The sequence below is a fragment of the Psittacula echo genome (genome assembly GCF_963264785.1).
Source record: "Psittacula echo genome assembly, chromosome: 10".
Taxonomy (NCBI): Eukaryota; Metazoa; Chordata; class Aves; order Psittaciformes; family Psittacidae; genus Psittacula; species Psittacula echo.
In genome coordinates this window covers 2,335,178-2,360,996 of record NC_137741.1, presented here as the reverse complement: position 1 = coordinate 2,360,996, position 25,819 = coordinate 2,335,178, and the positions used below count along the sequence as shown (strand labels likewise).

The window sequence follows — 25,819 nt, the reverse complement described above, 5'->3', positions numbered from 1 at the left end:
AGGCAGGGCCTGATCCTGCGACATGCAGGGAGGGTGCAGGCACCCTGGGTGCTCCCAGCACCCAGCCAGTGGGTGCCCTTTGTGCTCCTGCAGGATTGAAGCCTGTGGGACAGCTTCTCCTGCTCCATAAAATGGCCTGATCAAAGCCCGCAGCCCCATCCAGCGTGTCCTGCCATACCCATCCTGCCTACAAAGCACCATCATACCTTCGTCCCTCAGAGCTATGTCCCCTGGGCCCCCAGGACCCCATGTCCAAGCTATTTCCCTACTCTCAGACTGGTCCTTCTGCTCCTGGTGCTTCATGTGAGGTTGGTGGTGGGAAGGACGCTCCTGGCCAGCCAAGGGCCCTGGCGCTGGTCACAGCAGTGATGTCATCTTTGGTGCTGCTGGACCAGAGATGCCCTCCCTGGTCACAGCTCGCTGCTGCGGGTGGAGGTGGGCTCTAGAGGTGGGTGATGGTCGCCCTGTTGACAATGGACTTTAATCCTGCTTTGGTCTCAGGAGGGAGACAAGTCGGGAGGCGGCAGGTTTGGAGCCCTGAACGCAGCGGCACAATGTGGATCTGCTCTGCATCACCCGAGCTTGTTTGAAGCTCTCAGCTAACAAAGCCCAGCCCTGACCTGCCATCTAAGAAGGGGCTGAACTACCAACCCTGGGCCTGAACCTTGGCCCCCTTTGACTCCTGACCTCCCGCAGTTCCCAGAAGCTCAGCAAAGGCATGGCACTACGTGAAGATAAATGCTACAGAAAGTGGGGGACCCCCAAGGCACCGTTTCCTTCTCCCCCCTTTAACAGCAGAGTGCGATGCCCAAAGCCAGCAGGAGGGTCCCCAGCTGGACCTGAGGCACTGCTCCTCCAGCCCTGCTCTTGGACTCCCTCGGCATGTGATAAACGATCACCAGCTTTTCTCCAGTGCCAGAAGGATCTAACTCATCCCCCTTGTAGCAGCTCCTGCCCCCAGGGTGGCCAGCATGGGGGTCATCTCGGAGCAGATCCTCAGCCGGATTCTCTGACCCAGCCAAGGCCACGTTGACCGAGACATCCCGTGTCCCCACGTCGTTGACAGCGAGGCAGGTGTAGATGCCTTCATCCTGCTTGCTGAAGTTGGGAATGGCCATGGTGCCGTTCTTGAAGACCAGGAAGTGCTCTTGGCTCTGCTTGACATTTCCATCCCGTGCCACGTTGGGCCCGTTGATCTCAACACGGCGGCTGGAGGTCTGGATCTTCCACCTGATCTCCGGCGGAGGGCTGCCCGCCACGCTGCAGTGCAGGGTCAGCGTCAGGCCGTCGTACATGACCGTGTTGTCCAGGTTGGACAGGTAGGTGAGCTGCACGGAGGGCGCAACGCAGTGGTGGTCGGGGATGTCCATCACCGCCCTGCCCTTCATCCTGCCGGGAGCCACGCACAGGGTAGAGCCCCCCTTGGTGATGGACACAGAGGTGTTCTCAGTCCACTTCTTCAGCCAGAAGACCTTGCAGGAGCAGTTAAAGGGGTTGTTGAAGATCTGAAGCTGGGACAAGGAGGGCAGGTTATCGAAGGTGCCCTCGGCCAAGGTGGTCAACTCATTGTCATTGAGCCAGAGGGAGCGCAGGTCCTTCAGGGAGCGGAAGGCGTCCCTGGGCAGCCCGGCCAGGCGGTTGTTGTTCATCTTCAGGATCTGCAGGCCGCTGAGGTTGCGGAGGTCCTGCCAGGGGAAATCCACGATCTTGTTGTGGCTCAGGTCCAGGTTCTTCAGGTGCAGTAACGAGGCGAAAGCCCCCGGCTCCACCACCCCGATCTGGTTGTAGCCCAACCACAGCGACTGCACTTCGGGAACCTCGGCGAAGGAAGCCTGCCCCAGCCGGCCGATCCTGTTGGCCGACAAGGTGAGGATGGTCACGTTGGAGGACAGCCCCTCGGGTACCTCCTGGAGATCCTTGTAGGCGCACTCGGCCAAGAGCCGCCCGTTCTTCTTGGTGGAGCAGGAGCAGGGGCTGGGACAGGCCAGGCAGGGCCCCAGGAGCGCAGCCAGCCCCAGGCAGCAGAGCAGGGGCCTCATCCTTCCTCCTGGGAACAGAGATGGGGGGAATGAACAGGACGGGTCGAGCCGAGATGCGGATCTGTGTTTTCTTGCCAAATACTAAGAGGAAGCAGCAGGAGAGCAAAGCATCCATGTGGTTAACCCCAGGCTGTTCGAAATACTCTTCCCTAAGCTGCATCAGGCATTTCCTCACCAAGAGTAGAGCCTTCTACCTATGTGAGCAGGGAAATTCCCCCTAAACCCTTTCCTTCCCCCTCTGGAAAATGCCTCTTTTTAATGCTGGCTGAAATCCAACCCTTGGATGCTGTTTCTCCAGCTTTTGGGATGAAAAGTGGGAGCTGGGGGTTCCAAGTTCATCCTGCTGAGACTCGAATGAGGCGAAACGGAGCGACCACAGCTCTTTCACAACCAGCCTTCTCTTAAACCATCAAGCCCGCCTCCCCCAGAGCCCATAAGTTGTTGGGCTTTTCAGCACGCTCTCAGACCTCAAACCAACTCCCCCATCTCCATGTTTTTCCATGTCATGGAAAAAACCCAGCGTCTCAAGTGCTTTTTCTTAGCAAGAGAGTGTGGGGTCCCTGGCTGCTGGAAGCCTTCAGAGAGAAATAGTTCAGAGCTAACTCCTTACTCCCCTTCTTCTTGCCTTGCACAGGAGACTGTGCGCGCTCCGTTCCCAGCCTCTGGAAGCTGTGTCCCACTGGGAAGAGGTTAACTGCGCCTCAGCGAGGAGCTGGCAGCGAGACCCCTTTGTCTCTGCCTTGTAGGCAAGTTTTGCTGCTCCTTCCAATCCCCAACCCTGTCATTTGGGGAGGGGGGGGGGACGGGGGACTGGACGGGGGCATTTTATTGGCAAGGAAGAGGACGAATAAGACCCGCACAACAACTTGGGGAGGGGGGCAAAAGGGGACACAAAAGGTCCTGCCCTGCAGGGATCGACCACCCTAGGGATGGGGTTCAAGGGACGGGGAAGGACCCCGCAGGGTTCTGGGGGTGATGGATGGGTGAGAGCCCGGAGGGGGGGGGGGGGGGAACAAGCTTGGCTGATGCATTGAAAGCCGCTGGTGGGTGTCATTTTGGGGTGCCCTGCATCTCTCCCAACCCATCCCGCTCGGCAGGGGCAGATCCCCATCACCCCGACCTGGATGCGGAGGCGGGGGAGGGACAGGACTTGGGGTACAGCCCCAAGGCAGCACCGGGGGGGGCTGTCCCGCGGCGCTTGGTCTTCCGGAGCCCCCTTTCACCCGTCCCGGCCGCCAGCATCGCCCCGGGGGTGCCGTTACCTCTCCCGCTGCCCCGCGGCCGGGCGGGCCGAGACGGCCCCGGGGCAGTGTGAGCAGGGCCCGCACGCCGCATACCAGAGCCGTGAATAACCCCCCAGCCCTCCCTCCTGCCCGATCCGGCCCGGCCCTGGAGCTCCCACCCCGGCCCCCCAGATCCCTTCCCCGGCCCCTTCACCGGCAGCTTCTCGGGGATGGAGCCCGCTCGCCTTCGCTCCTCTGGAATGGGGGAAAACGAGACCGCCGGTTCCCTCGGCCCTCGTCGGGCTTCTCCTCCCCTCTCCGTCCCACGGGCCCTTTTGTTTTCCATGGCACCGACCCACTACCGCAGGCGGAAAACGGCTGCGGGGCCCGTCCTCCGCCCGCCTCCCCCGGAGCCCGGCCCCCCCCGCCCTTGTCCCCGGAGCGGAGGGAGCATCCAAACCTCTGTCCTCCCCTCCAAAGCCCTGCACCCTGGGGTCCATCTCGTCCCACACCACTTGCAGGGGATGTCTATGGGACAGGGCAGAGGGTGAGTGGCTTCAGGAGAGCACGGGGGGTGCTTCTGGCGGGGGAGTCTCCTCTAAGAAGGGAGGAAAGGCTTGGGGGTCTCAGGGGTAGCAGGACGTGTGACAGGGTAGGTGTCTCAGAGGCTCTGTCAGGGTGCAAGGGGAAGGTGGACAAGCGTTGATGTCACCCAGAGCCATCTCCTCCACCCTGCAGTTAACTGCTTATAAAAGCTTTTCAAAGCAGGTTCCTCCTCCAGCCTCCAGGACCACTTGCAGAGAGGTGAGCAAAGCACTCAGGTCTGAGATGCTGATCAGGTCCTTGCTCCCTGCCCTCCCGCTGGCCAAACTGGGGTATCTCTGGTAAGAAACCTGCCTGCTGTGAGACTGGGGTTGGAGCAACCTGGTCTGAGACCTCCTCAGCGTGGAAGTGGAGGGTCTGCAGAGGTGCAAGAACCCCCATCCCAGAGCAAGCCAGCTCCTCTTTGGAACAGACCCTGAGCAAGATGAAGATGGAGCAGGGAGGGAAGCTGGAGCCCCCAGGAGAGCTTCAGCTCCGTATAGCCCAACCACAGCTCCCTGTCTTCACACTTGTGCTGACGCAGCCGTCGCTGAGGCCAGGCTGTGAACAGACTTGGCGTTAAAAATAGTGCCGTGCAAGGGAGAAGGGGATTAGCTTGAATCTAAAGCAGTTCATCAGGCAGGCTTGCAGCCTGGCTGCTGCCACATGGATCGTAGAGGCATCTTGTCCAAGGAGGTCAGGACCTGCTTTGTGAGGCATTTGTGGGGGCTGGTACTGCCCCTCTTGGATGTGCTGGTGTGGAGGCCGCTTCCTGACCCCCCCGATGGGTTGATATCGGTGGTGCCCATCACCCCGGAGCAGGGCAGGCTGGTATCTGGCTGGAGGAGGATGGTCCATCGGCCCCCCCATGCTGTGAAGCACATTGTGAGCATCTTCAGAGCCTCTCTGTAAGCGGCTGAGCGTGCTGAACCCGTGGGGGATGCAGAGCAGGGGTGACTGCAGAGGACCAGACCTCATTCTGCCCACTCACACCCATGGAGCAGATGAAAAGATGCTGCTCTGAGCCCTTCTATGGAGACCACAATCTCCATCTGTAACCCTGCCAAGGTACAACCCCTCACAGCACTGCGGTGACCATACCGACATGGCAATGCTCTCTTCCCTTGATTTTTTGATCCAGGATAAGAGACAGTTTTGGATGAGAGGGGGATAAAAGCTTCTTTATCCCGGAGCTGTCTCTAACAAAGGGTGCCAGACGCCTTCACACAGTTTAGGTGACACTGTAAGTGTGTGACAGTGGGTGCAAGCTCAGTCCCCGGGCTGGCAGCAAGCTCTAGAGAAGGGTTAATGCCTTAGGAGGGGCTGAGCCATCCCGGATGCTTTAACCCTTTCCAACCCTCACTGAACACGGAGCGGGTGGGAGGATGCAGGGCTCTATCCCTGACCCCTTCATGTGCCTTTGGGCACCGGGTGCTAATTAGTGCCCCCCTAAAAAGGAGCAAATCTCAACATCAACCAGCACGGGGAGGCAGCTCATCACAGCGAGATTCCCTGTAGATCTGTTAGGCGGGGAAATCTATTACTCTCTAATTAAATGAAAGCCAAAACGATTGTTCTTCTATTCCTTGTATGTTTCTAAGCACAAAACTCAATTATAAGTGGATCCGCAGAAGGGGATTTGTCTACAAGAGGGACTCTCTGCTTAGCACGAGGGGTTTAAAAGCTGGAGCAAACACCTGGGCTGCTGTGCAGCAGCCTCAGATTCCCAGGATTTGGGGGATTTGGGTGGGCACCCCGCTGCTTGCTGCCTCTTTGCTTGCAGACTTGCTTTGTCTGTCTCCCCCATGCTCCGTGCCGCAGGAGAAAGATGCAGAGCCCGGGTCTAAAATAGCAAGGATGGAGAAACGAGTGTTTGCTCATGGGGGGATCTGCCGGGGTGTGTTTGGGGAGGGCGAGGGGCACCGGTGGGGTATCAGGGGCCACCCATGGATGCTGGTGAGGGGGCGACCATCCCCACATGACAGCGGGACACTGTCCCTCAAGCAGGGACACCAGGAGGGCATTTGGCTTCGTAGCTCCAGATAAGAAAAGCAATCAAAGGTAGCCTTAAATCTTCGCCGTGTAATTGTGGGCTTAAATCATCGCCCAGACGAGATGGGGATGCAGGGCTGGGCAGGGGGCATAAATCCACTGGACACCTTCTTATCACCCCTGCTCTGGGATTGTTTGGGGACCGGGGTGACACTAACACCATCCTGCCCTTGGCACAGTGCTGGGGATATGGCCACGTATATACCTACCTACAGGGTGTGTATAGGAGACAAGTGTTGGGTTTTTGCATGCATGGATTAAAAACGTGTACATGGACAGTGTGGGTATTTGGCATGTATTTGTATGTATATTGAGCATATATATTGTGTGTGCATAGATACACACAGCTTATATACATTGTATGTACAATTGCATGTATTCTTGCTCCCTACACATATTGTAGGAGTATCGGGGTGTATGTCGAGTGTGTATATGTGCTGGGAGAAAATATCTGGTTTTCTTACATAGTGACTTTTTAGATCATCCACAGACTACAGAATATATTTGGTTTATGATATTTTCATGCCTCTGCTGTATTTACATCTATTTGTTGTGCATATAGACTGAGTACACGCGAAACTCGATGAGTCCATGAAATGTGTGCACAGAGAGTGTAGAACTATTTGTGCGTATATACCGTGTATGTGTGTGTATAAAATGAGTGTATACAGCAGAGATGTATATATAGAGGGTGTAGCTGTATATATAGTATGTGTGTGAATTATATATAATATGCATATACAGAAATAAAAGATATATACTGTATGCAGCATGGTCTGTGGGTATAAATACATATATACACATTTATAGCGTGTGTGGTCTGCCTGTAGCTGCAGCGATGTGTCTCCACGCCGTCTCCCTCCTCTTCGTGGTCCCCTCGGCTGTGCCGGGCTCTGTACGGGGCAGAGCCGGGGGGACATCGGGTGCAACCTCCCGCTCGCCCGCATCAAACACAGACCCGGCTCCACTTTCAATCCCTTTTATTGACTCTTTCACAGACAGAAGCGCGCAGAAAGGCGCCCGCGGCTCTCGCCGGTCCCGGGGCTCTCGGGGACCGGAGTGAGGGGGGGCGGTGGCGGTGACCCCCTCGCCTCCCGGGGCCGGGTCCCCACCGGCAGCACGGGCCCGTCTACGGCACAGACACTTGGCTACAAGGCTACTCTACCCAACACACATCGAGGGGTCCCGCCGGGCCGGGAGGTCGGGATGGGACCGAGGCGAGGGGGGGGGGGGGGGGCGGGCCGCCGCCGCTACCCCGGGGGAGCGATCTGGGGGCGCGGAGCTGTCCAGCCCCGCCGGTGCTGAACGGGTAAGCACCGGGGAGCCCCGGCATCCACCGGGCAGGGGAGAGAGGACGGCACCGGGCAGTCCCGGCACCCACAGGGTAGAGGGGAGGGGACCGCACCGGGGGACCTCCAGCACCCACCGTGGAAAATAGGGATGCACCGGAGTGCGATGGGCAGCTACCGGCGGGGACCCACCGGACCGAGGGGACCAGCGGGGACCCACCGGGAAGCGGCGTGGAGCGGGGAGTGGGGAGGGTAACGCCGAAGAGCGGCGGGTACCGCACTAGAGCTCGGCGGGCCCGGACCGGGGACCGGCAGGAGCAGACCGGGGAGCAGAGAGGACTCACCGGGGATCGAGGGAGCGGCAGGACCGGACCGCGGAGCGGCAGGGACCTGCCAGGGACTGAACTGTATCCAGAAAGAAAAAGAGGTTTTGGGATTCCGGGATTTTTTCTTTTACCCATTTTTTTCTCATCGTTTTCGTTTTTCTACTTTAAGAGGAGAGAAAACATGGGGCGGACAGAGAGCAGAGACGGGCGGGGGACCGGGAATCGTTGCGGTGATGTCTCTGAGCCGGGAGCGAGGAGATCAACGGTACCCAAAACGGAAACGAAATCCTGGGAGAAACGTCCCGCCCGCACCGAGCATCCCCGGGGCCAAGTCCCTTCCCCGGGCACCTGCCGTCTGAGGAGGAGGAGGAGGAGGAAGAGGAGGAGGAGGAGGAAGGTCAGGCGGGCGCTGCTGAGGATGCTCCGGTCGTTCCTCAGAGGAAAAGCAGCGGCGGTGCCCCGAGAGGCGGGGGGGAGGAGGATGAAGGGGAGGTGGGGAGCGGGAGGGGACCGGGAGGGGGCGCGGGGAGGCTCAGCGGGGGCGCTGCCGGTAGTTGCCGTTGATCTCTTGGGAGATGGTGACGGCCTCGGCGCCCAGCGGCAGCTTGTCACTATACTCGGAGCGGACCTCGAACTCCTCACCGTTGGCTTTGGACTGTGACTCCACCATGGAGCTGGCTGCCACGCTCTCCTCTCGCTCCAGCTCCGGAGCCCCTTCGGCTTCCCTCCTCCCCCTCCATCTGCCTCCTTCGTCATCCTCCTCCTCATCTTCCTCCTCCACCTCTGCTTCACCCACTTCGCTGGGATTGAAGTTCTTCTCGGACTCCAGGTAGGAGGCACGGGGATCAAAGTCGGCAGCCATGTGCTTCTCCATCTGGTCCGGGTTCTGGGCCTTCATGATGAGCTTGTAGGTCTTCCCCTGGTACTTGGAGAGGAGGTGGCACCACGTGGCCCCCATCAGGGGTAAGGTGGCCAGCACCAGCAAGAAGATGCTCACAACCACGATGATGATGAGCGAGGGGATCTCCTTTTTGGTGGTGAAGACCACTTGGACCTGGCAGTCCTCCCCCAGGTAGGTGAGACACACGGAGTAGTTAGTGCCAGGGTTCAAGCCCTGGAACCAGTACGAGTTCACCCCTTCCTCGATCTTGGACCACTGGACCAAAGAGTGGCCCTGCCTGCTCTCCTGGCACAGGTAGAGCATCCTGAGGTGGACCTTCTCGGGCTGCATGTAGGTGGGTGTGAGCTGCACCCGGGCATCACGCTCTGACACATCTAAAGCGATCACCCCCAGGTCGAACGTGTGCTGCTTGAAGTCGCCGCTCTCGTTGAAGGCGTGGTTGGAAATGTACTTGCTGGTTTGTACGGAGCCACACTTCTTCTCAAAGGGTGGAAGCTGGAAAGGGACTTGCCCGTCTCCCGTGGACTCCACCTCAGCTGCCATGGATGGTTGGCTCTGCCGGGTGGGACCGAGGGGTTTGCTTCTGTCATCTGGCATGAGCACACTGTTCTTTGCTCCCTTGGCCCCAGGCTTCTTGTCACCTGGCTGTGCTTTGCCTCCCAGTGGGTCCCTCCCAGGCTGCAGTGGGTATTTCTGAGTGCCTGCCACAGCCACATTGACCGAGGTCTGGTTGCTCCCCATTTCGTTGGTGGCCAGGCAGGTGTAAGTGCCTTCTTCCCGCTTGCTCAGGTGGGGAATCACCAATGTGCCATTCTTGAAGACCAAGAAGCGCTCAGGGTCCTGTTTGGGCAGGTCCTTCCCGGTGCTCTCCTTCGGGGTCCCATTGAGTTCCAGGGTTTGGCTGGAGGTGCGGATCTTCCAGCTCACTTCAGGTGGTGGGGTACCCGTCACAGCACAGTGCAGAGTCAGGGTGAAGCCATCAAAGAGCTCCGTGGTGTCCAGGTTGGGGTAATAGGTGAGCTGCACAGTAGGTGAGGTGCACTGCACGTCGGGGATCTTCCCCACCGGCACTCCTCGGAGCTGGTCCGGGAGGGCACAGGTGATGGAGTCCTTCTCAGGGATGGAGATGAGAGTGCTGTCCATCCACTTCTTCAACCACTGGAGCTTGCAGGAGCACTCGAAGGGGTTGTTGTAGATCTGCAGGTGGGAGAGGGAGCTCAGTGAGTCGAAGATACCTTCTGCAAGGGTGGTGAACTTGTTGTTGTTAATGCGCAGGGATCGGAGATCCTTCAGGGTGTGGAAAGCTCCCTGAGGCACCAGAGCCATGTGGTTATTGTTCATCTTGAGCAGCTGGAGAGCACTGAGGTTGTAGAGGTCCTGCCAGGGGAAATCCACAATCTGGTTGTGGCTGATGTCGAGGTTTTTCAGCTGCACCAGGATGGCGAAGGTGCCGAGCTCGATGGAGCGGATCTCGTTGTGTGCCAGCCAGAGCGAGGTGACCTGGGTCACCTCCACGAAGGAACGCCGCTGCAGGGACGTGATCTTGTTGGCCGAGAGGCTGAGGGTTGTCACGTTGGAGGGCAGCCCCGTGGGCACCACCTGAAGGTCCTTGTAGGCGCAGTCGGCGAACTGGTGGGCATACTTGTCCACGCAAGCGCAGGGCTCGGGGCACGCCCCGGCCAGGCCGAGCAGGGCCACCAGCCACAGGAACAGCAGCGGGGCCATCTCCCCCTGACAAGGGACACATGGGGGGCTCGCAGGGCTCCTGCCCCCTCTCCCCCTCAGCCCCATTGTCTGGGCCCGGACCCCCCCCCTCCCCGCTGCCCCTCCACCTCACCCCTCACCCTTTCTCCTCCCGCTTCCTCTTTCCCCTCGTCTCCGCCGCTTTCCTCCCGTTCCTCCCTGGGTCTTCCCACCCTTCTCACTCTTTTTCTTGTCTCGACTGGGCTCCCCAGCCACCTTATCCCCCCCCCCCCCGAAAATATTAAATCTCGTTTTCTTTCTTCTCTGCTTTAATTCCTCTTTTTCCTATTATTTATTTTGCTTTTCTTTTTCCTTTCTTCCACCTTTCAGCCTTTTCTCTCTCCCTGTCCCTACTTTTCTCCCTCCCTTCTCCATCTCTCCCTAGTTCTCTCCTTCCCTATTTTCCCCTTTCCCCTGATCCCCCCTTCGCCCCTGTACCACACCCCCCCACCCACCCCCCGCCTCGCCGCACCGAGGCTGACCCCGCACCTTACCCGCTCCTAAGTGGCGTTCAGCAACACGCAGCCCTTCTCCTCGCCGTTACCGGTCTTCCGCATCCTCCTCCCGACTCTCAGAGGAGCCTCCGCCAGGCCGGACACGACGGTGAGGGGCGCGGCGAGGAGGTTGGGGGGACCCCACCCGTACCCCCCTCCGCACCTCTCCGGGCTGAGCTGCGAGCCGGAGCGGGGCCGTACGGGCACTGGGGCTGCCGAGGGGAGAGCGAAGGGAGGAATTAGCATTTCTGCCAGCCTCCCCCTCCGCACGGCTGCCCCCTCCCTCCTCGCCACCCCTTTCCCATCCCACCACCCACCCACCGCCAGCCTCCGGCGGGGACGGATCCGGCTGCTTCCCGGGGCGGGTGCGGCGCCCGCTCCCTCCCTTCTTCCCTCCCCAAAATACACAATAACGAGCACGAACGCCCTCCCCGCACAGTAGCGAGTACAAGTCGCTCGCACTCGGCAGCAGCCTTCATCCAGACCCCCTCCTCGCCGCTTGCCCTCCATTTCTCACCCGTCCGTCCCCACTTCCCGCCCCCTGGAGGGACCGGGATGCCGTCGGGGCAGATGCTGGACTCGGCTACCCTGGTCCGGGATAACCTCCTTTGAGAAGCGTTTGTGAATGGGGAACCGGGGCTCGGGACGCAGCCCAGCCCTCCCGGCAGCCTTCCCCCGGTGCTGCTGCCCCCCGCCCCCGCCCGGTCGCTGCGGTATTTCTGGGGGCGATGCGCAGCCCCAGCCCGTCCCGTCGCGGGTGGTTCCCTTCTGCAGGGCGGCCAGCGAATGTGAAGGGCTTTTAGGCATTTAAAGGCTTAAATGGGGGCACGGGGGTTCCTGGAATGGGACCGTTCCCCTCATCTTCCTCCTTAAGGTTTGAACCCCCCGGAAAGGTGCAGTAACGGGGAGCCCACTCTCCCCTCTGCACTTTCTCCTCGACGTGGGGGTCTGTTTTCCCCCACCTCTCCCCGGCCCTGCCCTCGCCTTTCCCCCGCTATGAAACCCCGAGAAATCATTGATTTTGGGAGCGTGATCGATTCCTTCCTCCCTCCCATCATCCCCCCCCCGCATCCCTCCATCCTCCGCCCCACCGGCGGCTGCGCCCGGGAGCTCTGTCAGTTGCGGGGGGGGGGAAGAGAGCCGGAGCGGGCTCCGCATGGGCTCGGGTGGGTCAGCTCGGTCCTTCCGCTGTTCCCGACCCGGCTCTGTCGCGACAGCAGCGGCCCCGCCTTGAACTGCTGCTCCCCCCCCAACACACAACCCCCCCCCCCCGCGGGGGCTGGGCACTGCCCGGGGGGCTCCAGGGTTGGGGAGCCCCGCAGGGCTTTGAGGGGGTCTCGCCTCCTCCCTGCTTGCTCGGACGCGGAAGAAAAGCCCGATCGGTCATTTCTCCCTCGGAGGGAGCCCGGCTCCGCATCCCCGCCCCGAGGCCACGGGGATGGGCGTGTTCTTCCCAAGGACGACGAGCAGGAAGCGGGGGGGATTGTAGTGGGGGTTGATGGCTGAAGGGGCAGAGAGGGGAAACTGCTTCACAGCAGAATGTCAGGTCTGAGCCTCCGGGCGCCTCCGACCCGCAGGAACTGTGTCCAAAGCCCTCACCCTGACGCCTGGTCCCTGGTGAGCACCTCGGGCAGAGCGGTCAGCCTCAGACGTGCCTCAGTTTCCCTTCAGCCCTGCAGCCTGAGGGGTGGCAGTGGGTGACACCCACAGGGTGGGCGAGGAGCTTGGGGGATCACCAAACCCGCCTTCTTTCCATGCAAGTGAACCAACGCTGCCTGAGTGTGGCACCGTGGCCACCTACACCACGTCCATCTTCACGCTCCCTGGCACGGGTTTGTCCCAATCCAATTGGCATCCCCCAGAAAAGCCCTGGGCATGGTCCAGGGGACCAGCCCGAGGAGATGGACAAGGCCACCTCCCTCTGGCGAGCTACAGCGGGGGCGGCATTGCTTCAGCTCCAGCACAGACATCTATAGGGCAGCGTCTCCTTGCCTCCCTTGCTGCTGGAGCAGCATTTGAGCCATGATCGTGCTTTCAGCATCTTCAGGACTGAACTTTGGGCTGACTCCCTCCCTCTCCATCCCCGCGGCTGGCTGGCCACCCAAGCATGTCCTCACCCTTACCATGATGCTCTCCAGGCACTGGCAGTTTGCAGCTCATGGAATTACAGCATCAGACGTTTGGAGCTGTGGTTCATAGGCATTTCCTGGCCCCCCCCCCCTTTTTGCTCAGTCTCTGAACACCGTGGGGCTGCAGGACCATGGGGCAGCCCTTGCTGGTGTTGGCCAATGGCTGGGAGTTGGGCTGCAGAGCTCAGGTAGGGGGGGCACAGGGACCACAGACTCACGTTGAAAAGCATGAAAATAGGTTAAAATGCTACAAAGATATGGCCAACATGGAGAGGACACTTGTTTTCTGGCTGAGCTCTTCCCCAGTTGCTCTCATTCATCATGTAAGAGGAAGAAAGCCAAGCGTCCTAGATAGAGTCACAGCATTTCAGGAGCATTGGAGGCAGCATGTTGTGCTCGAAATGGGTCAAGGGATGAGGCACGTGTGATGGAATGGATAATGCATCCCTTCTCCTGCTCCTGAGGGCCAGACCAGGTGTCTAGGTTAGGACCTAGACGCATGGGAGGGCATTGTAGCATGAAGCAGCGTGGCAAGGGTTGCACCATCCATCCACCTTTCCATTTGTGATGTGTGGGGCTCGTGGCACCACTTCTGCCTCAGTTTCCTATGGACTGGGCACAGTGCTCTGTGGTGGCTCTTCAGTCCTCTCAGGTGAGAGCTCCAAGGAAGGGTGGTGGAGGATGGAGATGTAGAGGGATGGGTGGGTGGATGGGTGGATGGATGGATGGATGGATGGATGGAAGGAAGGATGGAAGGAAGGATGGATGGGTAGATGCATGAATGGATGGATGGATGGATGGATGGAAGGATGGATGGAAGGATGGATGGGTGGATGGACGGATGGATGGAAGGAAGGAAGGATGGACGGATGGAAGGAACAGCAGGCTCTGGACTTGCCAGCCTCTCCTCACACCACACCTGCCCCAGCCCCAAGTTGCAGCACACTCCTACGCATGTGATGAGCAGAAGCTGGGCTGGGGCTGGGTCCACAGCTGGTGTTGACCACTGCAGCTCTGGGGTAGCTGGTATAAATTCCTCCACCCAGCTGGAGGCATCACTGGATCACCACTGTGGTCAGTGAGGGTTTGCTGATTTACACCATTGATCTCCAGGTGGTGTCAGAGGGAGGAGCCCTCTGCACCATGGTGGTGGGGGCATTGCCTATTTAACAAGGAGGAGGAAGAGCTTTCAGGTTGGGCTCTCCTGGTTTCTTCAGCTTTTGGCCCTAAGTCAGCTCCTCCATGATCAGGTGAGTGCAGGAGTCCCCACCCCAGGAGCATCCTGGCCAGAGGTGATGTGGCTTCTCCTTCCAACGAGGCAAGTTTTCCTTCATCTTTGCCTCACGGCTTCTGAAAGCATGTAAGAGGTCTGACCCCTCATCCCTCCTCCTGATGGTCCTGAGCCCTGCTCTGATGCTAGCAGGCTGGTGGGTTTCTTTGGCATATAACCTAAGTAACCTTGTGCAGGCTCAGTGGGGTGAATTGACAGGCTGAGATCATTGGGGCTGTTGAGCCTGGAGAAGAGAAGCTGCGTGGAGACCTCAGAGCAGCTTCCAGTGTCTGAGGGGGCTACAAGGATGCTGAAGAGGGACTCTTCATCAGGGACTGCAGTGATAGGACAAGGGGAATGGCTTTAACCTGCCAGAGCGGAGATTGAGATGAGCTCTTAGGCAGAAGCTCTTCCCTGTGAGGGTGCTGAGGCGCTGGCACAGGGTGCCCAGAGAAGCTGTGGCTGCCCCATCCCTGGCAGTGTTCAAGGCCAGGTTGGACACAGGGGCTTGGAGCAAGCTGCTCTAGCGGAAGGTGTCCCTGCCCGTGGCAGGGGTTGGAGCTGGAGGAGCTTTAAGGTCCCTTCCAACCCAAACCAGTCTGGGATTCTAATCCTCCTCTGCCTGGGACTTCCACCAACCTGAGTGATCCTACAGGGGCATAATCAGATGCAGAGGAACTGGCCCTTTGGCTCTAATTAGTTTTGCTTGATTGTTGGGGGAAGAAATCCATTTTCATAAGCAGAAAGGATTTATGCTGCTCCTTCTTGCCTTCCCCCCTCCTCCTGAGTCCCAAAGCACTTTGCTCGGGGCTAGCAGGGAGCCCTTTTATGAATGGCTTAGATTGAGCAATGCATTATTAATACCAGCCAATCAAGCAGGCAGCACATTGTATATCATTTCAGGAGAGTCACTTAATTCTCTAAAGTTATTTGTTGCTCTTAAGAAAACCCAGAGACTGATTTCTTTTTCCTCCACCTCTGGCTTGGATTGGGAATTCCAGGGGGTGGTGATGGCTGGAAGGGAGGCCCAAGCAGGGCTGTACCAGCCTGTGAGCATGAACAAGCTGCCAGTCGGAGGTGGGAGCTGATGGGACCTTTGGGGAGTCCTCACCCCACAGGGTTACCCCAGGGTTGGGACTTGTTGGGTGCTGCTCTGCTCAGCCCGCAGTGACAGTCCCTTTTCTAGCCGGATGAATGAGCTTTACAGCAGCTCAGGGCAAAGAAACAGCTCGTCTGGCTCCTGCAGCCCATTGACTCCGCTATTGTTTTACACGGCTTTGATGAGGCTGGTGACAGCAGACAGATGGGCTCTGCTTTCCTCCGGCTGTGCCCCTTGTGGAGGCTGCTCCCGGCGCACAGCCCTGTATCAGCCACCAGAGAATTCCCAGGGCGAGGTGGCATTGTCTGGATTTGGTGACAAGCCTCTGCGAGTCACCGTGCTCCTTTGGGATTGCTCCCTCCAAACTGCTGGATCCGTCCTGGTGCTTCCCTGGCCCAGGGAAAGCAGCCTCGCTGGCCAAGACCCAGCTCCAGCACTTCACAGCCGTGTTTGGGACGCTGCTTGTTCCCAGAAGGGGGGGGCACATTTTCTCCCTGTTTGTCCCTAATTTCCCAAGCCTGGCAGCTCCCGCCGCACCCTCCTGGAGGGAAAACCTTCCCTACATCCCTTTCCTGCTCATCTTTGCCCATCTCGAGCCACCCAGGGGACCCGTCCACTCTCCCCCTCCTTCTCCTTCTGTGCCTGATCCCCGCAGACCGGACGCAGCGGTGATGGTCGCGGTACCTCCCAGGCCCCAGGAGGGAGCACCGGTGGGCGGGAGGGACGCGTGTGCGTGCGGGACGCGGGGCTGGGAGCGCGCACAAGCGGCTCCGAGCGCTCTTGCACAAGCAGGGCTTGTACAAAGAGGACACCTGGCGGTGCGCGTCCCGCATTGCGCTGCCACCGGGGCCTCACAGAGCGCCAGGCCGGTCTGGGTTGAAGGGACCTTAAAGCTCCTCCAGCACCAACCCCTGCCACGGACCCCTTCCACTGGAGCAGCTTGCTCCAAGCCCCTGTGTCCAACCTGGCCTTGAGCACTGCCAGGGATGGGGCAGCCACAGCTTCTCTGGGCACCCTGTGCCAGCGCCTCAGCACCCTCACAGGGAAGAGCTTCTGCCTAAGAGCTCATCTCAGTCTCCCCTGTTTCAGTTTGAACCCATTCCCCCTCATCCTATCACTGCAGTCCCTGATGCTTTCCGGCATCCTCGTCGCCTCCTTCAGACACTGGAAGCTGCTCTGAGGTCTCCACGCAGCTTCTCTTCTCCAGCCTGAACAGCCCCAATGTTCTCAGCCTGTCTCCATACACGAAGTGCTCCAGCCCCTGATCATCCTCGTGGGCTTGATATCCCCACCCCTGCCTGGCTGGAAAAAGGAGGGATGGAGACACCCCAATAAATGACACCGGCCATGCTCTGTAATGTGTTTTATGAAGGTATGTATTTGATCAGGAGCAGAGAGGGTCTGCGAGTCCTGTGTGATGTGAGCATCCCTGGCACACTTAGCCTGAGACCCAACCAGCTCAGCTCACCCCACGCTTGTCCTCACACCTCTTCCAGCTCCTGGAGGATGAGGTTGCGCCGAGCCAGGACCTTGGCTGCCCTCCTGGTGAGCAGCTTCTCCTGCACCAGGGCCTGCAGGCTGGTGTAGCTCTGCAGGTTGCAGTGGGTGAGCAGCATCCCCGCCTCAGCACAGGCAGGGAGCTCCAGCGCTTCCCAAAGCTCCTGCAAGGCCTTGGCCGCAGCCAGTGCGCTGCCCGCATTGCGCCGCTGCTGCAGGTGCTTCCTCCGAAGGTTCCTGAACTTGTAGGAAGAGGCTTTGGGTGTCTTCTCTTTGAGCAAGGGCAACATATCCACATAACCACGCACAGCACAGCAGAAGTCCACCTTCCTGCCGGCAGCATTCAGGGCTTTAAAGAGAGCAGGCAGCTCTGGTGCCCAGAAGTTATAGACGATGAGGGTTGGCCTGGGGAACAGGGAGAGGTACCAGAGGAGGTTCTGTATCGCCACCTCCATGGAGACACCCTGGGAGAGCAGCGCCAGCACTGACTCGGGTGTCTGAATGAGTGTATTGAAGGTGTGCTCTCCGCTTGTGGCTGCCACCTCTGTGATGCGCTGGGCTGCGGAGGGGAAAGGATGGGGCTGGAGTAAGTATTCGGGGTGCCCCTCTCTGCCCACCTGGTCCCCCTGTACCCAGGAAGGGCAATGCTCACTTCTCTCTTCAGTTTTCAAGCTGAGGAACACTAAGGTGCTCAGCTCCGACTTGTCATCCATGGGGCTGTTGGGGCCGGTGCTGTGGTGGGGTGAGGTGTCGCTCCCGGACCATGTGGGGCTGGACGAGTTCTCGCTCTTCTTGAACTTGATGGAAGCCTGCAAGAGATTGGAGAAGGGGCCCAAGTCCCATCTGCTAGGAAAGCAATGGCCACCCTTGGGTACATCATTGGCCATGGGCATGGACCTGGTTGTGTGCAATGCTATGAAGCCCATGGGGTCTGATTGCAGGTGCTGCCAGGGATGGTTGAGGGTGTGCTGTGTCTGAGAGCCCAAAATCAGAGTCTGGGCCAAGTGAGCAAGAGCAGAGCCCTGAATGCAACTTGTCCTAACAGGGGGTGGGATGCAGGCAGTGGCCAAGGGACGCAACACGCAGGTCCAAGGACTTGCTGTCTCTTGCTGCACATCTCCTGTGGATGCAGCTCATACAGGGACAAGGCTGAGCAACCTCACACATGAGATAGTGCTGGACTTGAAGATGTGGTTGGTGTCCAGAGGAAAAGGGGGCTGAATTGGGCCAGGAGGAGGTTTGGTGCCTCTCCAGGCTCAGCAGATCGGGTGCCTACAGTAGTGCTTCCCAAGGGGGAGTAAAAGCAGCCACAACCAGCAGCTTCAGCAGGGATGCCCAACCACAGCAGGTATCTCCCTATGGGAAGTCTAGGACAGCAGTACATTCAAGAAGCTCCAATCTTAGTTTTCACTCCCTTTTCCCCCCAAGGGACAACCCTGCAGCAATGGGGCAGCCATCTCTCTCCATCTCTGCATCTTCACCTGCAGCCCAGGGGTGGTGGACATGTGGCTGGACCAATGTCTGCAGCCACATGAGCAAAACCGAGCACTCCCCAGTTCAGGGCATGTGGGATTTCTGAAATACCGTGTTAAAATGAGGTGTCTGAAGGGCACAGAGGGTTCCTCTTTGTGGGAAAGGACAGGAGAAGGCTGGAACTGGTGGTGGCATTGGCCAGAATGACCTGGCTGGCCTGAAGGGGGTTAGATGAACCAAACCTGGTCACCAAACATGGTCACAGATGCTCCTGTTACCCAAACCAGCAACAAGCAAATTGTGTTTCTATGCAAAAAGGTCTTATTGAAGAGTTAAGCAGAGAGGGGAAGGTGGGCAGGTTTTGGAGGAGGAGAATCACCCATGCAGAGACACACACTGGGAATCATGGTGGGTGACGGATCCAGGCAGAGCCGGGTGCTGGCGATGCTCCTGTGGCTGCAGCTGGGTGGACAGAGCATGCAGTCATCCCCAGGTGACCCCACAAAGGTTCTTCCCCAGCCCCAACATCTCCTTTGAGATGTCTGAGCCTCTAGGCATGGCCTCAGCCCTTACCCTCCACCAGCTTCCCTGGGCTGCATCCCACTGCCTCATCCTATCTCTCAGCCGCCATTTCCCCTTTTTCAGGCTTTAACCCATCTTTTCCCAGCTCTCCAGGTTGCACTTCCCAAGTGCCCATAACCAGACCACAGGGAGATGTTTATACCACTGGGACCTCTCTTTTACTTTCAGCCTACATCTTTGTTGCACCCTTCAATCCACATCACACCCAGTTCACACCGGGATTTCTCATAGCAAGCTGCTAACGTTCCCCAAACCCCCAGCTTCAGGATCTTTCTAGCACTAGCAGGGAGTGGGGACAGGGTTTTAGCCCCACAACTCTTTCTCCCCCCTGTTAGAGCTGAATCAGGAGAGCAAGGAAAAACAGCAAAGGCAAAAATATATCAGGAAGCCAGCAGCAGGGTGGGATTTAACCAGGGAACAGCTTTATTGAAGAGTAAGAAGAGCTTCTGCTTTAGTTTATACAGAAAAGAGGTTGTTAACCCCTCATTAAGCCAGTGCAGGAAAACCACTCCCTTCCCCATCCTGAATCGGCCACACTCGCCTCCATTCCCAAAGGGATCTCCTGCTTGACTGGTGATGGGGTATCTCAGCAGGGATCCCTCCCCTTTGGTTCATCTGACCCCCTCAGCCGGAGCTGTTTTGGTTGCAACACCCCTGTTTGCAGCACGGGTGCTATGAAATGTCACCGCAGGGAGCTTGGAGATGCCCCTTTGGGAATGCTCAGGTGGTCCCTACTTGCTTTGGTGGCTCCTAGGAGCTTCTCAGCCTGTGTAGGCACAGGACTGACGTCCTCTGTGCACACGGATGCTACGGTCACCTCCAAACTTGATTTTCTTGGTATGAAAACTGTGTTTTAACCTGAGAACAAGCTTCCCAACGAGGTGACAAATAAGCCATACAGACCAACCCCAAAGGGTTGTCTTGGGGGATCGGCTGGTGTGGGATCCCACCTCAGAGTGGATCAAGTTTGGGCTTGTTGCCTGCGAGAGAAGAGCCTGGCTGCTCCTGAGTACCAGGAGACACCAGCAAAGGTCTTTGCTCAGGAGGACTAGATCTGTGAGCGCCCAGATGCCCTGCATCTATCCATCCATCCTTGAGAGCAACCCAAGGGGAAGAGAAAGCTGCAAGCAAGTCTCTGGCTGCTGCTGGGATAGAAGGCTCAGGTCTGAGCACGGCTGGAGGACAGGGAAAGGCACCCCGGAGATGTTGGGGGGCTGCTGCCTCTTCTGCCTGCAGTGTGGCTCAGCAAGGTGGGGGCTCTGGCGTGACACTCACCACCGTGTCTTCCTCGCTGTCCTCGGAGCTGGAGATGATGATGCTGGTCTCTTCTGCAGAGGGAACAGGAGGATGCTGAAGCTTTAAGACTGTGATTTCGGATCACACTGGTTTTCCCATGGGAGAACTGATCTTATCTCCTGACTTTTGCAGCAGGAGGCAAACGCTTCTACCAGGACCACAAAGCACAAGCCCTTGGGTGCTCTCAGATGCACCCCAAGGTGAGGGCAACCTCTCCACTGCTGCTTCACCCAATGGGCCCTATACCAGCCTCTCCAGAAGATGTATTCCATCTTGCCTCCTGTTTGCAGAGCAGAGCCTGGGACCCCTCACTGTGGAATGTTCCCCTCTGCTGTGCTTTTCCCCAGGCTTGGGTTTTGGCTACCTCAGAGGCAGGACATGGAGCTGGATGGAGCATCTGCATCCACCCCTGAGCATTCCTCCCCTTTCTACCCGCTGGGAACCAGCTCTCACTCTCCACTTCTCTGACTCAGGGGAGGTTGGCCAAGGCTCTGAGTGAATGGGGGTGCACAGAGGCTGGGAAAGACGAGGATCCGCCATAAGGGTGGGAAGAGATGTGGTAACGCTGAGGACCACATCTCTAATCCCTACCTGCATCAACGCGGCTGCTGGTGGCAGGGATGCTGCTGCACTTCTGGTCCGGCGTGGAGGTTCTGGGTTCCCTTTCGTCTTTCCACTGGTCTGAAGTGGGACTGCTGGGGACCGACATGTCATTGCCCTCCAGCTTCATGAGCTTGGGAAAGGTCTGGCTCTCCTTTTCCAAGCACTGTGACGTCCGCTTGGGCCACGTGGTGACAGGGTCAGCCTGGGGAGAGGAGAGCGGGGAGGATGTGAGGTGTCAGGGTGGCAGCGCCTGGGCCCCAAAGGCTCCTGCCTGGCTGCAGTGGTTGTTACCGGGCTCCTATGCATCTCCTCAAGGCTGATGGTGCAGATGGGCACGATGCTCTGGATCTCAGGCTGGACGGGCTCCTCTTGCTGCACAGAGAGCATGGAGTGGCATTAGGGTGAGCAGAGAGAGAGGCAGAACATCCTCAACGGGGAGGAAACTGAGGCACAGCTTGGCTCAAGGCTTGTGCCTGAGCTGTGGGTGTTTGGCAAGGCTACAGCCTGGGGAGGCTATGGTTTTCCCTGATGAAAATGAGGGATGAAGCAGGAAGCTTGGAGAAGTGGGATGGGGTAGGAGCACGCCTGGGTGGTGGAAAACGCTGCCTATAAAGCAGGTTCTGCTCTGCCCAAGCAGAAACGTCCCTGGGGGGTGGTTGTGCTGCAGAAATGGGAGTGATGGGCTGGAGAGGGGAAGGTGGACCCTTAGGAATAGCTGGCAAGGGTCAGAGGAAGGGGGATCCATATTCAGCACACCAGGATGGAGCACAGATGTCTCACCAGGTTGTTCTCCAGGGATAACTCAGCCACGGGGTCAGCTTGGGAATTAGTGCCTGCAATGGAGAGAGCAGGGCTGCAATCCCAAATCAGAGCCTCTGGAGCTCCCACCCGGCCCTGGTACTAGCCGAGCTGGGAACAACCTGTCCAGTAGCTGCCACAAGGAAGGGGCAGCTCTAGTATCCTTCCCCTTTGGTTGGGGATGGCCCAAGGGTTCAAGGAGCCTCTCAGGGTCCAGAAATCAGCATCACCAGACCCTGCTGTATTTATGGGAGACCAGAAAGGGGCTCTGGCCATATCAGCAAAGGAGCAAATGTTGGTCCTGGTGGAACAAAGCACCCAACAAGAGTGAATCTGGGGAAAAGAGGTGGCGCTGGGCCCTGTGGGACCCAGAGCCGGGTGCTGGCCTTGAGCTGGCCCAAGTCCCCGCTGCCTGTGGATGCATCCCCATGGCAAGTCCTCACCTGGGTGCCCCGTGACACGCTCCACCAGCACCTGCAGCCTGGCTCTGCACTCGGCCAAGTCCCCAGCCTCCGTCCTGTCCCTGGCCTCCGGCAGCTGCAGATGCTGCAGGTCCTGCAGCGCGCCCTTGACGAAGGGCTGCATGTCCATCACCTCCTGCTCCGTGGCGTACAGGCTCATCTTCTCCACCAGCCGCTCGCCCGCCTCCATGCGCCGCAGCACCCCCTCCACGCGCTGCAGCTCCCGCGCCAGCTCCCGCCGGCCCTGCTCCTGCCGCGCCTCCACCATTCCCAGCAGCTCCTCTTCCTCGCGCCGCAGCAGCCGCACCAGCTGCTCCACGCGCTGCCGGATCAGCTCCCGCAGCTCCCGCTGCGCCCGCTCCAGCCGCGCCGCCTCCTCCCGCAGCGCCGCGCACGTGGCCTCGAAGCCGCCGCGCTGCTGCCGCAGGGCGCGGGTGATGGTGCCCAGCTCCTGCTGCCGGCGCTGGGTCTCGCTGCCGATGTCGCAGAAGGACGTGTGCCGGCTGTCCAGCAGCGCGCACGAGCAGCACAGCGCCTTCTCGCACTGCTGGCAGTAGATGCTGCGGGGACAAGCACAGCCACGGCGCCAGCTCGCACCCTGCCCTGCGCACCGCCGCCTCCGCAACCCGCGCCCCGCTCGCCCCTTGCGCTCAGGAGGCACCGCGCCGGGGCCACGCCTGGGTTTAGGCTCCCCCAGGGGGGACACAAGACCTCGGGTCACCCTGCACAGGTTCCCGCTCCTCTGCTGCGCCGGGCACAGCCGCTGCGCTGACTGTGCGAGAGCTGCGGGTGGGGGGCATCCATCCACACGCTGCAAGGGCGGTGAAGGAAGGAGCTCTCGGCCCCTCCGTGAGCACTGACTGGGGTTACGCATGAGAACAGGAGAGCAAAGAGCATCTGAGCTCCAGAAGATGCCTGAGGCAAGACTATAACAGCTGGGGAGTGGAGATCATCATCCATCCCTTACATACGTCCTGGTAGCCTTGGGAAGCAGTGGCCTAGCGACACAGGCAGGCAGGGATTGCATCACACCTGGCATCACTGCTGGCCTCCACAGATGCTCCAGCCCCTTCCCCTCTTGCTTGGACTTGTCCTTGAGGGCATTTAAACCTCGTCCTGCGCTGCACCCATGCTGCTCCCCAGGTCCTCTCCAAGCTGGCCTGGCACCAGCAGCAAAGCCCACCCTTCTCTGCTGTCCAGCACAGCAGCTGATGCAATAGGCCTTCTTCTTGCTGAGCTCCACCAGCCTCATCCTCCTTACCCTAGCGAGGAGCACCCCACACACTCCCCTCCCTTGGTCTACCTTGTCCCCACTCTCCCATCACCACCTTGAACCTGGCTTCATCCAAACCCTCCCTCCATGCCCTGAAGCCCAGCTCTTGCAGTACATGCTGGAAGGAAACATGAGCATCTTTCAACACCAATTAGTGAGTGGTGGGAGGAAAGCATTTCCACTGTGCCGGGTGTGATTCCCCTCCCCATGGGGCTGCTGAGGAGTTGAAACAGGAGTGGAAACTGAGACACGGGGCAGGGAACGCCTTTGCCTTGCACCATCAGCTGCAAGTGTGGCCATGAAGCCTTGTGTTCAACCCACCTTTGCTGCCCTCCCTCCTCCTGAGCCCTGCCAGCCTATATCGCACCCTGCTCCTGCCCATTGTCTTGCCAGGTTGCAGAGGTCCCTTGCCAAAGGCAGGCAATGAAACCACCCTGGCTCTGCCCTCCTGGCAGAGTTCATAGGATCCCAGCCTGGTCTGGGTTGGAAGGGACCTTAAAGCTCATCCAGTTCCAACCCCGTGCCATGGGCAGGGACACCTTCCACTAGAGCAGCTTGCTCAGACTTGGTCCTGGAGCAGCAGCCACAAAACCCTTGGTGCAGGATGGGACCTGGTCACAAAGCACCACTCACCTGGAGATGTGACCCTGCTCAGCATGACCAGGAGTGGAGCAGAAGAGGCTGCAGGACTTCCTGTTGTCTTCCAGGAACTGATGGGCGGACTCAGCACGAAGTTCCTCCACCCTCTTGGCCTTGTGGCTCCTCTTCTTGAAGAACCACTGGTGGTCCTCAAAGCACTTGGTGCAGAGGAACTCCTCGCACTCACAGCACCACACCACAGCCGTTTTCACCCGGCACCGGCTGCAACTCGGGCCACTGCTGCTACTGAGCTCCTTGTAGACCTTGAGCCTGGCCTGCAGGTTGATGAAGAGCAGGTTGTCCATGTCGGGGATGCCGCTGGCCTGCGGGATGGCCGTGGAGCACACGGGGCACTGCCCGACGGGCTTGTTCTCGCTCAGGCAGCCAAGGCACAAGGTGTGGAGGCAGGTGAGGAGCTTGAGGTTGGGCGATTCCTGCCGGCAACCCTCGCAAAGGATGAACTGGAAGTCATCTTCCTCCGCGGCAGGGTGAGATGGGGGCAAGCACGGGGGTGTACCCGGCTGGGCTCCTGTCTCCACGGGGGCAGCGGCACCGTCTCCATCTAGGTGGGATTTGGGGGAAGGACCCCATTGGACCAGAGGAGATGGAGCGGGGCAGGAGGCTCAGTCCCACCCATGGGGGCCATCAGGCCACCCCTGTGCTGCCCATTTTACCCCTCACCCCCCGAGCTGCAGGGAATCACAGCATCACAGGACCATCAGGGTCGGAAGGGCCCTCTGGAGACCACCCTGTCCAACCCCTTGGTGGCCAAGGCAGGGCCACCCAGAGCAGGTCACACAGGAACACATCCAGGCGGGTTTGGGATGGCTCCAGGGAGGGAGACTCCAGCCGCATCCTGGGCAGCCTGTGCCAGGGCTCTGCCGCCCTCAAAGGAAAGCTTTTCCTCATGCTGAGGTGAGGGAGTGGTTCCGCTTCGTCCCGAGGGCATGTGGATGGCAGCACCCCCCAAGGCAAAGGATGCTCTGCTGGGGAGATTCTCTGCTGGCTGCACAGGGTTGTGCTCCCTCCTGCCCTCAGTGTGGGACCCTGGGGGGTGTCCTCCCCGCTCGCCAGCCTCCTCCCCTTTGGGCAATTATGGATCTCCCGGCTGAGGGGGGAGGCTGCAAAGCTACTTTCCTTTCGCTTTTGCTGTCACCGCCCCTTCCTGCCGTGTGAGCGGGAGCGCAGGGAACAGATGGGAAGGGGAAGGGGATCTCTGGCCACGGTCCTCCCCGGTTCCTGCACAGCCTCCTGGGCAGCACCGGGATGCTGCCACCCGAAGGTGTCCCCCTCGTTACCCCCCACCCCGGGCCTCCCCCAGAGCGGCAGCGCAGGCAGGACCCCCCCGAATAAAGCAGGGACCCCCCCGTTACCACCCCCCATGCAGCAGCTTTGCACCCTAAAAAATACCGCCCCCCCCCCCCCCCCAGCAGGCAAACCCACGGCAACGTTGGGGGGGGTCTGGGCCAGGCTTTGCCCCCCTCCCCATCCCGCCTCCCCTTCCAGGAAAGCGGGGACCCCCCACTCTTTACCTGCCGGGAGCCCGGGGCCGGGCGGCCGGGGGGCAGCGGGGCTATCGGCCATGAGAGCGCCGGGGCAGGGCTGCGAGCGCCCAGGACTTTCGTGTTCTCGGTCGAGCTGAAAGAGGAGGAGGAGGAGCTGGAGGGAAAAAGGCGGGGAAGGCAAAGGGGGGGCAGGCGGGACGAAATGGGGTGCTGGGAGCGGGGGAGAGCGAGCCGGGATTCCGCTCTCTCACCCGGGCAGCGCAGGCTGACCTGCCTGCTTCTGCCTTCCCTCTGCCTGGGGTGCCAGCACCGGGGGATGCTGATACCGGGGGTGCTGGTACCGGGGGATGCTGATACCAGGGGGATGCTGGCACCAAGGAGAGGGGGTTCAGGCGGCAAAGCTCTGTTTCATCTACCAGCTAAGCCCCCCAGGCTGTCCTGGGGTGCATATCTGGGTGCCAGCTTGGTTCCAAGGGCAGCTGCCGTGTGTGCATCTGGGTCTCAGGCCGCTGCTTCAGCCAAGGGGGGCTTTAAACCGGCCCTAT

General features: G+C 59.5%; 3 protein-coding genes across 3 annotated transcripts; all 3 read right to left on the bottom strand.

The window, feature by feature from the left end:
- Positions 1-788: 788 nt before the first annotated feature.
- On the bottom strand, positions 789-2,039 carry ISLR (immunoglobulin superfamily containing leucine rich repeat; the record flags this gene model as incomplete). Its single annotated transcript, XM_080626270.1, has 1 exon — positions 789-2,039. One exon carries the CDS (start codon positions 2,037-2,039, stop codon positions 789-791), a length of 1,251 nt encoding a protein of 416 aa, XP_080482396.1.
- A 6,004-nt stretch (positions 2,040-8,043) lies between these two features.
- On the bottom strand, positions 8,044-10,137 carry ISLR2 (immunoglobulin superfamily containing leucine rich repeat 2; the record flags this gene model as incomplete). Its single annotated transcript, XM_080626269.1, has 1 exon — positions 8,044-10,137. The coding sequence occupies one exon, from the start codon at positions 10,135-10,137 to the stop codon at positions 8,044-8,046; it is 2,094 nt and encodes a 697-aa protein (XP_080482395.1).
- A 6,491-nt stretch (positions 10,138-16,628) lies between these two features.
- Positions 16,629-25,353, bottom strand: PML (PML nuclear body scaffold; the record flags this gene model as incomplete). The annotated part of the gene is made up of 9 exons (XM_080626426.1): positions 16,629-17,203; positions 17,297-17,453; positions 19,975-20,027; positions 20,587-20,800; positions 20,890-20,970; positions 21,379-21,431; positions 21,840-22,417; positions 23,764-24,331; positions 25,302-25,353. 9 exons carry the CDS (start codon positions 25,351-25,353, stop codon positions 16,629-16,631), a joined length of 2,331 nt encoding a protein of 776 aa, XP_080482552.1.
- Positions 25,354-25,819: the final 466 nt, after the last annotated feature.